A 12,544-nucleotide genomic window follows, 5' to 3' on the forward strand; every position below is an offset into this window, starting at 1 on the left:
AGTTTCACTTCACATTGATTTCTAGAGACTCGGAATAACATTTTGCGTGACGTTTATTGATAAAAGGATTCGGTTATAACTCTAATTTTAATTGAATAGGCAAACAGATTTTCAGAAATAGCGGTAAATATTAAAAATTGGTGCCCACACTTGTGCGACTGGTAGTTAAGATCTCACGTGCATGCACAACACACGTGGACATGTATGACGAATGAAAATAAAACGTCCTTACCGTTGCGTATATATATTTTATGATAACCTAGACACGCACCAATACAAATTAAAATGACTTTGATTAATTCACATGCTAACGGCTGACGACTATCGCATGTGCGTTGACACACATAAACATTATACGAATTTAGATGACTTCGATTCACATGCATTAACATTTGGCAATTACAAGTATGTGCGTAGACAACTACGCATGACCCACTAAAGACTAAGATCAATTGAATGGGTGTGATGATTCGATTGGGGTGGTTGCAGGAGAGTTAGTGTGGAGCGACAAGCAGCTAGCAAAAGCCTCTTTTTCTTTTTTTCGGTTTGACCTAATTAGATAAATAGTTTTCGTGATAATGTATTAGTTGGAAGGTAGCTCTTGTAGTAAAAAAAAATTGGAGTTAAACTTTTAGTAAAATCCATTAGGATTTAAGCTAAAAAATTAAAATGTCCCTTATCTCAACCCATTAGCCATGACTCCACTCTCACAATCAAGCTTCCTTCGCTGCCAACCATCACTTGGAAGAACTTGACGGTTGCCTTCTCTCCATGTCTTGCACTTGGGATGCTAACGGCTGGAGGAAAACACAAGGAAAATGAATTCATCTCTTCGTACATTTCTACCATATTTTTTGCTCTGAAATACTAAGCTTTAGTTCCAAAAAAAAAAAAAAAAAAAAAAAAAAAACTGAAGGAACAATTTCACATGGAGAGCGAACATGGAGCCGTGGGAGAGAAAATGAAAGAAGAATTTAATGAATTAAAGATGGGCTAAGACTCTACTTCTAACAACACAGATATTATCTCCAATTTGGTTATCGCATCAAGTTTTGTTTAATAGAGAAAAAATCACAAATTTATGAAGACTTTGATTCGTTGTTGCTCTGATTTGGTTGGAATTCAAGTTTGTTCTTGGTTAGATTGAACCAGTAAGTTTTTGCAACCACATCAATGAGAAAATGGAAATGGTGTCCACGTGGCAGATACGGTCCAAAGCTGAACCAAACAAAGCGAAACGTACCATGCTATGCGCATGAGTAAAAATAGAAACTGCCATATGGGCCCACCCTCCCAGGCGTACCATCCGTACTCCCCCAACGTCCCACTTTAATTAATGAATCACACAGGCCTATGTATATGGTAATTGACCTTTTTTGATATTTTACTTATTTTAGGTATTATTATTTTAGAATATTAAAAAATATAAGATTATTATTTATTTAGTTTTAGCTTTGTGATTGACAAAAGTCAGTTCGGTGGTCCCCGCAAGTCCACGCTGGCCCCTCGCACGTGTTCGAAGGGATGAGTGTTTGTCGTGTTCCCTGCCCACCCGGCCCCACACGTGCTGCAGCTGCGGTTGTAAATTCACTGAATTTTTTATGGGTAAAAAGAGAGAGGCAGGCAGGCTCCGTAGGGTGACTTGGCGTTTTGGAGTGTAGCTTGGCCTACGTGGCGGCCCCTGGCATTCCGTCCCGTGGCGGGCCCCAGTAGGCAAAGTACTGCGTGGCAGATGCCCTGCCCACAATGTCAGTTATCAACATCACTCTCTCTATTTTTCACTTGATTAATCACCGACGTAAATAGTAATTAATTATTTCTGACGAGGAGTACCGGAAAACAGATACGGGGAAGCCGCGGCTTTGGCGTTCCGGATACGCCCCTCAGTTATCGCTGAAATTACGGACTGACCGGATCTCTGTTACTGTGTTGGATGCAAATTAGGAGTCGAGTAAAACAAGCACAATACGGAAGGGTCTTTCTGGTAACCGCATCCCAATATAGACAAAACGGTCAAAATCCATATATATCTCTGATTCTCTCTCTCTCTCTCCACCTTTTTTTACCTTTACTCTCCCACACTACACTTGTTTTTTTTTTTTTTTGGGTTTATCTTTTTTATTTAATTAATTTAATTTTCGCCCCCTTTTTTTTTATAAACCAAACCAAGCCCTAAATAAAACCCCCCATCCAGACCTGCCACCTCTATTGCATGCCCTTTTATTCATTTCCTCCTCACACTTGTTCTCTTCCTCCCCTCTCCTCTCCTCTCTCCTCTCTCTTAAAAAGCACCAAAAACCCATTAAACCAAACCCAAACAAGAACCACTGCCAAACTCCATAACGCTTCTCTCTCTCCCTCTCTATACATATCGCGACACACCAATTTACAAAACCGAAGAAAACGCTTCCTTTGCTTCCTCTGCTTTCTTCTCCTTTCTTTTCACCATAAAAGTCCATGGCTGTTGAAGCCCGGCATCTCAATCTTTTCCCTTCCCAACTCATACCCAACAGGTACTTTTCACAATCTCTCATCTTTTTCTCTGTATTTTATCATCTGGGTCTGTTAGTATTGATGTTTCGGGGCAAAAAATTGATTGGTTTGTTGTTATTTTTTTGTTGTTTTCAGGGAAATAATGAACCAGATTCAAGGGAACTCGAATCTTTACAATACTCAGATTGGGTACGGAGTGCCGTTATCCACCGGAGGACTGGCGGGGGAGGCTCTGCTGCCGACGTACAACTCCGTGATCGCCGATTCGATAATGCCGCCGAAGACTTCCGCCATGAAATCCGACAGCGGCCTCACCTACAACGTTCCGATCACTCTCCCGAGAAAGCGGTCCAGAGACTCGATTGGCAACGGCATCAGCCCTTCGTTTTCGCACCCGACTCCACCCTTAACCAACTACAAGAACTGCGGGGCTTTCTCTTTTCTCGGCGAGGACATATCTCTGCACGTGCAGCAGCAGCAGTTCGACGTCGACCGTCTCATTTCCCAACACGTAAGTACCAAAATACAGAGCTTAGAAATTAAGACGGATTTGGTGTTTGGTGTTTGATTATTTGATGGGTATTTTGTATTCGGTTATGTTGATCTGGGATGCGTTTATTTTTCGATTTTGCAGATGGAGAAGGTGAGATTGGAGGTCGAGGAGAAGAGGAATCGGCAGGCGCGGCGGATAATAGAGGCCATTGAGGTGGGGGTGGTGAAGCGGCTGAGGGCAAAAGAAGAAGAAATTCATAAAATTGGGAAGCTGAACTGGGCGCTGGAAGAGCGGGTCAAGTCGTTGTGCATGGAGAATCAAATATGGCGCGACCTCGCTCAGACCAACGAGGCCACCGCCAATGCCCTCCGCACCAACCTCGAGCAGGTCCTGGCACACCAGGCCAAGGACGACGAAAACAACCAAAACGACGCCAACGCCGCCGCGCTCATGGACGACGCCCAGTCATGCTGCGGAAGCAGCGGAGGCGACGAAGGCCGAAACGACGGAGTCGTGGGGTTAGATGGGTGGCGCACGGTTAAGGGTACTACTAGTACAAATGGTACGGAGGGTCCTGGCGGGGAGGAAGGTACAAGCGGGGGATGCAGGTCGAGTACAAGTAGGTGGTGCAGGAGTTGCGGGACGGAGGAGGCCTGCGTGTTGCTTTTGCCTTGTAGGCACCTTTGTTTGTGTACGGTGTGCGGATCATCGCTGCACACTTGCCCCATCTGTAAATCCACCAAGAACGCTAGTGTGCATGTTAACATGTCTTAGATCAAATTAATTCACCTCAAAAAAAAAAAAAATACAAATGTTCATCAATACAAATCTGTTCTTCTTTTCTCTTAATTTCTTTATTATTTTTCTTGTGAGTAATTAATAATTAATTTCTTGGGTTCATAGGTTGGCTTCAAATCCTTGGATTAATTCACATTTCCCTCACTTTAGAACTCAATTGACACCGCAGCAGTTGCAACTTTATGAGTTAAAAAAAACCACAGAAAACAATTTATTTTTCATGGGATAAAGAAACCCACCAAAAAATTGTACTGTCCTGAAAAACAGAATCGACTACAATAATTACATGAATGTAATATAAATATCATTTGAACGTTAGTTATAATTTATGTGAATACATGTGTTTTACGCTAGTGGAATGCAAATTTCAACTCTTCCAATTTTTTGTTTGCATTGTTTATTGTTTTTCTAAATTGTATAGTTTTAATTTTGGATAGAAAAATGGATAATGTGGCGCATTTTAGCAACAGGCGCATTTTAACCAGTAGATGCGATGCGCATGTTAGCGAACGGTGGCTAAGAGTTGTATGTGGGGACCGCTGACGTGGGGGACGTGATACGTTGTATTTCGTTGTTTGTTTTAATCCGCGGGGGAGAAGGGGGGGGGGGGTGGTCTCGCCGCGCGTCTACCCCTGCTGCTGTTCTATCTAGACCAACTAGGTAACCGGAAACGGTGGGGCGTAGCGGGCACGCGCGACTTCCGAAGCGTGGGGTCAACGAGAAAGGGGGCGAGGAAAGGGACAGGTGTGAGGCAAAAGGTGACACGTCGGACGTGCGCGCGCAAATGTTGCTGTGGCAATAGCACTCATCACTGCCTGCAACGGCAACTACTTCTGAAAAGTATTAAAATAATAAAAAAATTAATTAAAAAATGGAAAAAATTTGGGGAAAAGTAGGAAAAAGTTCAAGAGTGGCAACATCATGGGCAACAATTTCGTGCGTAACCGAGACGACGACGTATAAGCAGAAATATCGTGGATACTGGGGCACAATAAAAACTGTTGGGATTCCCGAAGCCTGGTGTTGGTTGAACGAGGCGTGTCCTACGCACGTTACTATGTGACTCTCCTTGGTCGCTTTCATATACTGACAACAAGATAATCACATTGCCCTCTGCCCCTCCCCTATTGTTTTCCTATTTCCTTTTAATTATTTAATGCTTTAATTTTAAGGTGAATTTGGAATTACACCTACGAATTTTAGGGTACCGCTAAAGACAGAAGAGGTTGTGGGAGGGGGGGGGGGGGGAGGGGTCGTCCTAGTGAATGAAGGGTGGCCCTGCATTGGATTGGAAGGTGAGGGCAGTGGAAGAGAAATGAATGTGGTTTGTGCTGAATTTGGCAATGCAAGCTGTTGGGTTTTGGGTAAATTGGTAACCATAAGTGGTCCACCTTAGTGTAAGTTGGTACAATCGTCCTATTAAATGTTAAGTCTCTAGGGTACGATAGGACTCGATTTGATCTGATTTGATCATGACGATTATCAGTCATGCGTTTTATTAGAATTCTATTGATTCGATAAATTTAATGATTTTTATATGTTATAAGCGTTTCAATTTTTCTCTGTTGAATTGTCTTACGTTATAGTGATATTACATAGTTGAGCATTGGAACATTACCCAAAGATTGGGTAATGCCAAAATTAGAAAATATTAATTAAGAATTAGGGTTGTACTTGGACATGGGGGGTTTTGATGAACGTGAGGGCCACGTGACATGTAGGTGGTATTTTCCTTTTCAAGATGTGGGGAAAATAAAGTCAATGATAAGATAAGCAGTGTGGGAATTGGAATTTTGGGATATAAAAAATGTGAATTATTCATTTCCAGTCAGTCACCACCCTTTGTGGGACTCTTGGAAATTATGCTGCCCAAATATTTAAACAATTATTTTTTTAATGTATGATATTTATCTACACAGGAGAGGGGGTGAGCTTAGCCTCACACTTTGTAAGTAATAATGTGGTTCGATTTCGTCTTTGACGAGAATCGAACCTAAGATTTCTCACTTACAAACGAATAGGAATACCATTAGACTGTAGTACTAAGTGATTTTTTTATGCAAGTTATGTAATGGGGTTTGATGACATTATGCTTTGCTGTGTTTAACATGTTTGCATATTTTTAATGCAAAGCAAAATAAGTGGTTAATTACTTAAAGGTAATTTAATTAAGATATAATCAATCACAATTTTACTTTGCATTAACTCAATTTATTTAATACTTTTGTTTGTTCACAATTTTACTACGAGTTATCATTTTTCGAAAATTACTTTTTTGCTTTTCAAAAGATTATTTAAGAAATTTTCACTTATAAAAGATTATAAAATAAATTTTAACACTTTTTTATGTGGAATAATGAAAATGTGGAGTCAATAATAACATAAAAGTTTCAATCATCTGAATCTTGGCTAAAATTAAAGGTCTGAAACGACAAGCAAAAGAAAAGTCAATAATATATTAAAGAAAATTAATTGTGTTTTAAATTTTTTTTAAACATGGCACAAACCCGAAAGAAAATGAAAAATTACATAAAAATATCACGATACCACTAAATTCTAGCTATATTTGTAACTAACAATCGACGACAAGAATGAGAAACTTGCTAAAAAAAGATTGGACCAAAACTGCATGACAAATCCAAACGAGCTGAATTATCAGCAATAAAAAAAATCACAGTAAATATGACGAATTTTATAAGGCCAACTTTGATGCATGAGTGCACGACAATTCAGTACTAAATTTTCCGACTATTTATTTTTGCATTCAAAATCAATTTTACTGCAAATGCAAATTTGATAACACCATAATCTTCTTAATTGTGTTTTACTTTCTTGTTGCTAGGACCGCCCTTTGGAGTTCGAATTTTGTCAGTAGGGAAAAGGAGAAAGGCGGAGAAGACAAGTTTGAATCAAGCATCGTATAACCTTTGATTTTATTTCTTCTTTTTAATGTCAGACATTGTATAAAGTGGAGAAAAGTCAGAATAAAGAGGCACTAGAGTTACAAAACGAATAATATTCCTTTATTATTTGTTGAACTTCGTTCTTTTGTTTTTTGTTTTTGTTTGACAACGGAATTAAACGCCCAACACCAAAATTTTTAGTAAATTAGGTTCAAAGATTCCAGCAACGTCCATCATTAAGAGATGTCGACAAGGGGTAGAAGCACATTAAAGAACAATACAACACAAATAGCCATCATCAATTTAAAAATGTTAAAGTTCACAATGTTGGTACTTGAGCAGGCACATTCATTTTGTAGTGTTTTAAGTTTTTTACGAGTTTAGACTTTAGGGTAAATACATACTATTTGTGAGAAAACCAATAATATCAAAGTGACATTCTATCTAAAAAAATTATGTGCTTTTGTTAAAGGGAACTTTAACGAAAAGTTTCCGGTACTGTTTACTTTAACAAAAAACCACATTTTTACATAAAAAAATCAATTATGGTACTATTCACTTTACTATTGATTTTGTCTTTATTGTTAAAACTTAAAATTTTCAAGCATTTTTTCATTAGTTTTACTTTTGTTTCAAATGAGACAGAAAGACAAAACGAAGGTACGAAAGAGGGTGAAAGTAGTCGTGCGGATAAACTTCCCAACCTCGGTATCATTTTCTCTCTTTCACAAGATAAGTTACGTTATGAGAGTGAAGAGAATAATGAGTCACTAACCAAGGTACGAAGTCTTTTTTTTCTTCTTGTGGATGTGAAGTATATGAGAATTTAGGATATTGAAGGTTCCAACCTAGCTATACCCTTTTATACTACTGAGATTCTGAGTCATTGGTTTGAGGTAGACAGGTAAACAGGTTGAATTCGAATTGGACCAGTCTTAATCCATATCCAGATTCACTTATAATCGAATTAACGGATTTGGTATCTCTTCAGATCATCACATCTTACTTGTCGATCCATATTAAATTAGCATTATATTTGGATTGAATCAGATACTTATCGAATTTAATTGAAAACTTAGAAAGTGAGAGGTCTAGTAGTATTCCTCTTCACTTGTAAGTGAGAGGTCTTAGGTTTGATTCTCGCTAAAAATGAATTTGAACTACATTATTATTAGCTAATTGTGAGGTTAAGCCTATTCATTTCCTCTTGGTGCAGATAATATTGTTTGTTAAAAAAAAAATTAAATATCATTAGTAACCTCATGGCTCATTTACTATATTTTTTTATTTTTAATAAAAAGTTCCATGTTGAATAATAAGAAGGGATATAAGTCTATTTTTATTGCATAAAAAACTTAAACTACCATTTCATAAAAGTGTATAAAAATCAAATAATATGTTATATTTGTTGTAGTCTATTTTATCTGACAGATGGACTAGGGCCGGCGGCAGAGAGAGAGAGGAGAGAGATGTGTGTTTGTAGAATTGTAGGGGAATGTGTGTGTTGTTATCCCTCCTACATTGTGCCTTTATTTATAGTAGTAAAGGGAGAGAAGATATTCCTTCTTCTCCAAGTAATACAAGTTGTAATAGGAAAGGATAACTAGAATCAAATCTTATCTAGGATTTACACAATCATACTTAAACTAGGAATGTTTACAACACTCCCCCTTGAGTGGGTAAATACTCAAGGTAGATTCAGCATCATGCAGAAGTTGAGGAAGTCGACTCGTTGGCACTGATTCCAAGGAACAACGCTTATTCTCAATAAGGTAGGAACTTGCATAAGTAGTAAGTCTCACTAAAAACCCTAAGGCTATGGCAAAAACCCAAGTAGGGACAAAATCCATAGTCTAAGGAAAAATGCGTGAGAAATGCAAAGTCAAAAGAAACGTCTACAGGACGTCATCAGGGATATGACCAGCCCAAGGTGGGTGCCTCGTTAAAACCTAGTTAGGTAGCAAAAACCCAGTGGGAAAAATGCTCCTAATCGTAGGGAAAAAGAGTACATTAAGATCAAGCAAGTATCTAGAAGATACTCCCCCTGAGTTTGACATAATTCCAAAGAGAAATAGCAAAGTTACAACTCAGAAAGTTTACGCATACCAATTCCATGAACAAGCTTCTGAAACGTCGCCTTCGGTAGTGATTTGGTGAAGAGGTCGGCCAGATTGTCTTGTGATCGGATTTGCGTGACTTCAATCTTCTGATGCTCTTGTTGTTGATGTGTAAAGAAGAACTTCGGCGCAATATGCTTGGTGTTGTCTCCTTTGATGTAACCCTTTTTGAGCTGTTCGATGCAAGCTGCGTTGTCTTCAAAAATCGTCGTCGGGGCATTAACGGCGGGATGAAGATCACAGGAGCTTCGAATATGGCCCACTACTGCTCTCAACCAAAAGCATTCCCGAGTTGCTTCATGTAAGGCGAGAATTTCAGCATGGTTAGACGAAGTGGCAACTAAGGTCTGTTTAGTTGACCTCCAAGATATTGCGGTGCCTCCAACGGTAAAGACATAACCCGTTTGAGAACGCGCCTTGTGCGGATCAGATAAGTATCCAGCGTCGGCATAACCAACAAGGCGAGAATCAACCCGATGAGCATAGGATGCGGCATCACTCGAGGATTCGTAGGGATAGAATAAGCCCAAATCCGTAGTACCCTTAAGGTAACGGAAGATGTCTTTCACGCCAGTCCAATGTCTGCGTGTTGGTGCATTGCTGTATCTTGCCAAAAGATTAACAGCGAAGGAGATGTCGGGTCTAGTGCATTGAGCTAAGTACAATAAAGCGCCTATCGCACTTAGATAAGGAACTTCAGGCTCCAAAATCTCTTCATCATCCTCCTTCGGATGGAAGGGATCTCGCTTTGCATCTAGCGTACGAACGACCATAGGAGTACTCGAAGACTTCGCTTTATCCTCATTAAAACGGCGCAACACCTTCTGGGTGTAGTTCGATTGATGTACTAGGATTCCATCCGAACAATGCTCTATCTCGAGGCCGAGACAGTATCGAGTCTTACCTAGATCTTTCATCTCAAATTCCGACTTTAGGTGCGAAGCAGTTCTCGCGAGCTCTTCAGGAGTTCCGATGAGATTCATGTCATCGACATATACTGCAACAATCGCAAATCCGGAATGTGACTTCTTAATGAACACACAAGGGCATAGTTCGTTATTCACATATCCCTGACTAGTCAAATACTCACTTAAACGGTTATACCACATTCTTCCGGATTGTTTCAAACCGTATAGTGAACGCCTCAGCCGAATTGAGAGCGTGTTCCGGGGTTTGGAAATATTTGAACCAGTCAATGTAAGTCCTTCGGGAACTTTCATATAAATTTCCGTATCAAGATCCCCATAGAGATACGCGGTTACTACGTCCATCAGCTGCATATCCAGTTTTTCGGAAACTACCAAACTGATAAGGTATCGAAAAGTAATCACATCCATAACGGGTGAGTAAGTTTCGTCATAGTCAATCCTGGGGCGTTGTGAGAAACCTTGTGCTACAAGACGAGCTTTGTAACGCACAATTTCGTTCTTCTCATTACGCTTCCGAACGAAAACCCACTTGTAGCCAACGGGCTTCACATGTGGAGGAGTAGGAACTACAGGTCCAAACACCTTACGTTTCACAAGTGAATCAAGTTCGACTTGGATTGCTTGTTTCCAGTTTGACCAATCAGCTCTACGTCGACATTCATCAACGGAACGCGGTTCAATGTCATCGCTCAACATGATCTCAGTAGCTACTGCAAATGCTAATGCATCGTCGACAATCATCTCATTTCTACGCCACACATCATCTAAGCTAGCATAATAGACCGAAATCTCATGATTCTCGGGAGGAGGATTCGTCTCTTCAAGGACGCTCCCATAATCTAGAATTTCCTCATGAGTTGGGTAAAATGAGTAAGCGATAGTCGGATTCACGGTAGGCTCTTCAGGACCTTGTGCCGTGGTTTTCCTCTTCTGGGGGTGTGAATCCTTTGAACCAATGGGTCTGCCACGCTTTTGTGTAGGGGCAGATGATTGGCTAGCCGCTAATGTACGTGGATCACCAGAATTGGCGTCCCGGGCTTCCAGGAGGGTAGTCCGTCGTACATTTGGTACATCCATCTTTGCAGGCGTATTCGCAGCTGGAATATGTGATCTTGTCACGCGCGCTAGATCGGTGAAAGCATCTGGCATGCTCTGAGCTATGCTCTGGAGATCTAATATGCGTTGCACTTCAGCTTCAGACTGAGCGGTGCAGGGATCTAAATGAGACAAAGTGGGAGTCGTCCACGATAATTCGCGTCGTTCATTAGGAATATTGACGTTCTTATCTCCCCCTAACGACGGGAAGACTGTCTCATAGAAGTGACAATCCGCGAAACGAGCGGTAAACAGATCGCCTGTCAAAGGTTCTAAGTAACGAATAATCGAAGGAGAATCATATCCGACATAGATTCCCATCCTTCGCTGAGGCCCCATTTTTGTACGTAAGGGCGGCGAGATCGGCACATAGACCGCACAACCAAAAACGCGCAGATGCGATATGTCGGGTTCGCATCCGGTGACCAACTGAAGGGCACTAAATGGTTGTGTCGCAACAGGCCTCAGGCGGACCAACTTTGCTGCGTGCAATATTGCATGGCCCCAAGCAGCGATCGGGAGCTTGGTACGTATGACCAACGATCGAGCAATCATTTGTAAACGCTTAATGAAAGCCTCTGCCAGGCCGTTCTGGGTGTGAACATGGGGTACAGGATGTTCAACTTCAACCCCAACCGACATGCAATAGTCATCAAAAGTTTTAGATGTGAATTCTCCAGCATTATCCAATCGAATAGATTTGATCGGATAATCAGGGTGGTGAGCCCTGAGCTTGATAACCTGAGCCAACAGTTTGGAGAATGCAGCGTTCCTTGTGGACAACAAGCACACGTGTGACCAACGTGTAGAAGCGTCAACCAAAACCATAAAATATTTAAATGGTCCGCAGGGAGGTTGAATCGGTCCACAAATGTCCCCCTGAATCCGTTGTAGAAAAATAGGAGGATTCGAACGAATCTTGTCATAAGAAGGTTTAGTAATAAGCTTTCCCATAGAACATGTTTGACATGCAATTTCATGGATCGAACCTAAGCTTCGGGTTAGTGGATACCCGTGTGAAGTTTTGAGGATACGGCGCATCGCTATTCGTCCAGGATGTCCCAAACGATCATGCCAAAGTGTAATTTCGTGCGCGGTCCCTGTGGTAGGGCCGGCCACATAGTGGCATTCTATGGGGCGTATGGTCGTAGGATACAGACCACTCGGGTTACGCTCCATCTTCTCTAGAATACGCTTCTGGCCATATTCGTAGGAAGTTACGCATAGAAATTCAACTCCGTTTTCTACGTGGGTTTCAGCGTGGTAATTGTTATCTCTAATGTCCTTGAAACTTAGTAACGTTCTTCCGGAACGTGGAGAATAGAGTGCCTCAGCAATGGTCAAGATTGTACCATTGGACAACATTATACGTGCCTTACCGTATCCTTCGATCAGGTTGGATGGGCCTGAGAGGGTTGTCAGAGGTGCATTCTTAGGTACGAAATTAGTGAAATAGATGCGTTCACGCAAAACAGTATGCGTGGTTGCACTATCTGCCAGACAACTAACTTTCCCACTAGTCATACCTAGAATGAAAAATTAATTTGAATCGGTCACATGCATAAAAGTTTATAAAAACAAGTATCAATTCAAAATAATTTCATTTATTCAAGGAAAAAACTTAATATCCAAAATAAATCGCCAACTAATAATCCAAAAACATAAAGGAAAATTGTTCAAAATCAACCAAAAAACAAGGTGGGGTTCGGCCCCAAT

The 12,544-nt window shown here is 40.7% G+C and overlaps 1 protein-coding gene across 1 annotated transcript; it reads left to right on the plus strand.

Annotated features, from left to right (window-relative positions):
• The first annotated feature begins 2,177 nt into the window (after window positions 1-2,177).
• LOC126584641 (probable BOI-related E3 ubiquitin-protein ligase 3) lies at window positions 2,178-3,835 on the plus strand. The gene is made up of 3 exons (XM_050248977.1): window positions 2,178-2,513; window positions 2,629-3,004; window positions 3,128-3,835. Exons 1-3 carry the CDS (start codon window positions 2,458-2,460, stop codon window positions 3,758-3,760), a joined length of 1,065 nt encoding a protein of 354 aa, XP_050104934.1. The 5' UTR covers window positions 2,178-2,457; the 3' UTR covers window positions 3,761-3,835.
• Window positions 3,836-12,544: the final 8,709 nt, after the last annotated feature.

Source organism: Malus sylvestris, chromosome 10 (genome assembly GCF_916048215.2).
Source record: "Malus sylvestris chromosome 10, drMalSylv7.2, whole genome shotgun sequence".
Taxonomy (NCBI): domain Eukaryota; kingdom Viridiplantae; phylum Streptophyta; class Magnoliopsida; order Rosales; family Rosaceae; genus Malus; species Malus sylvestris.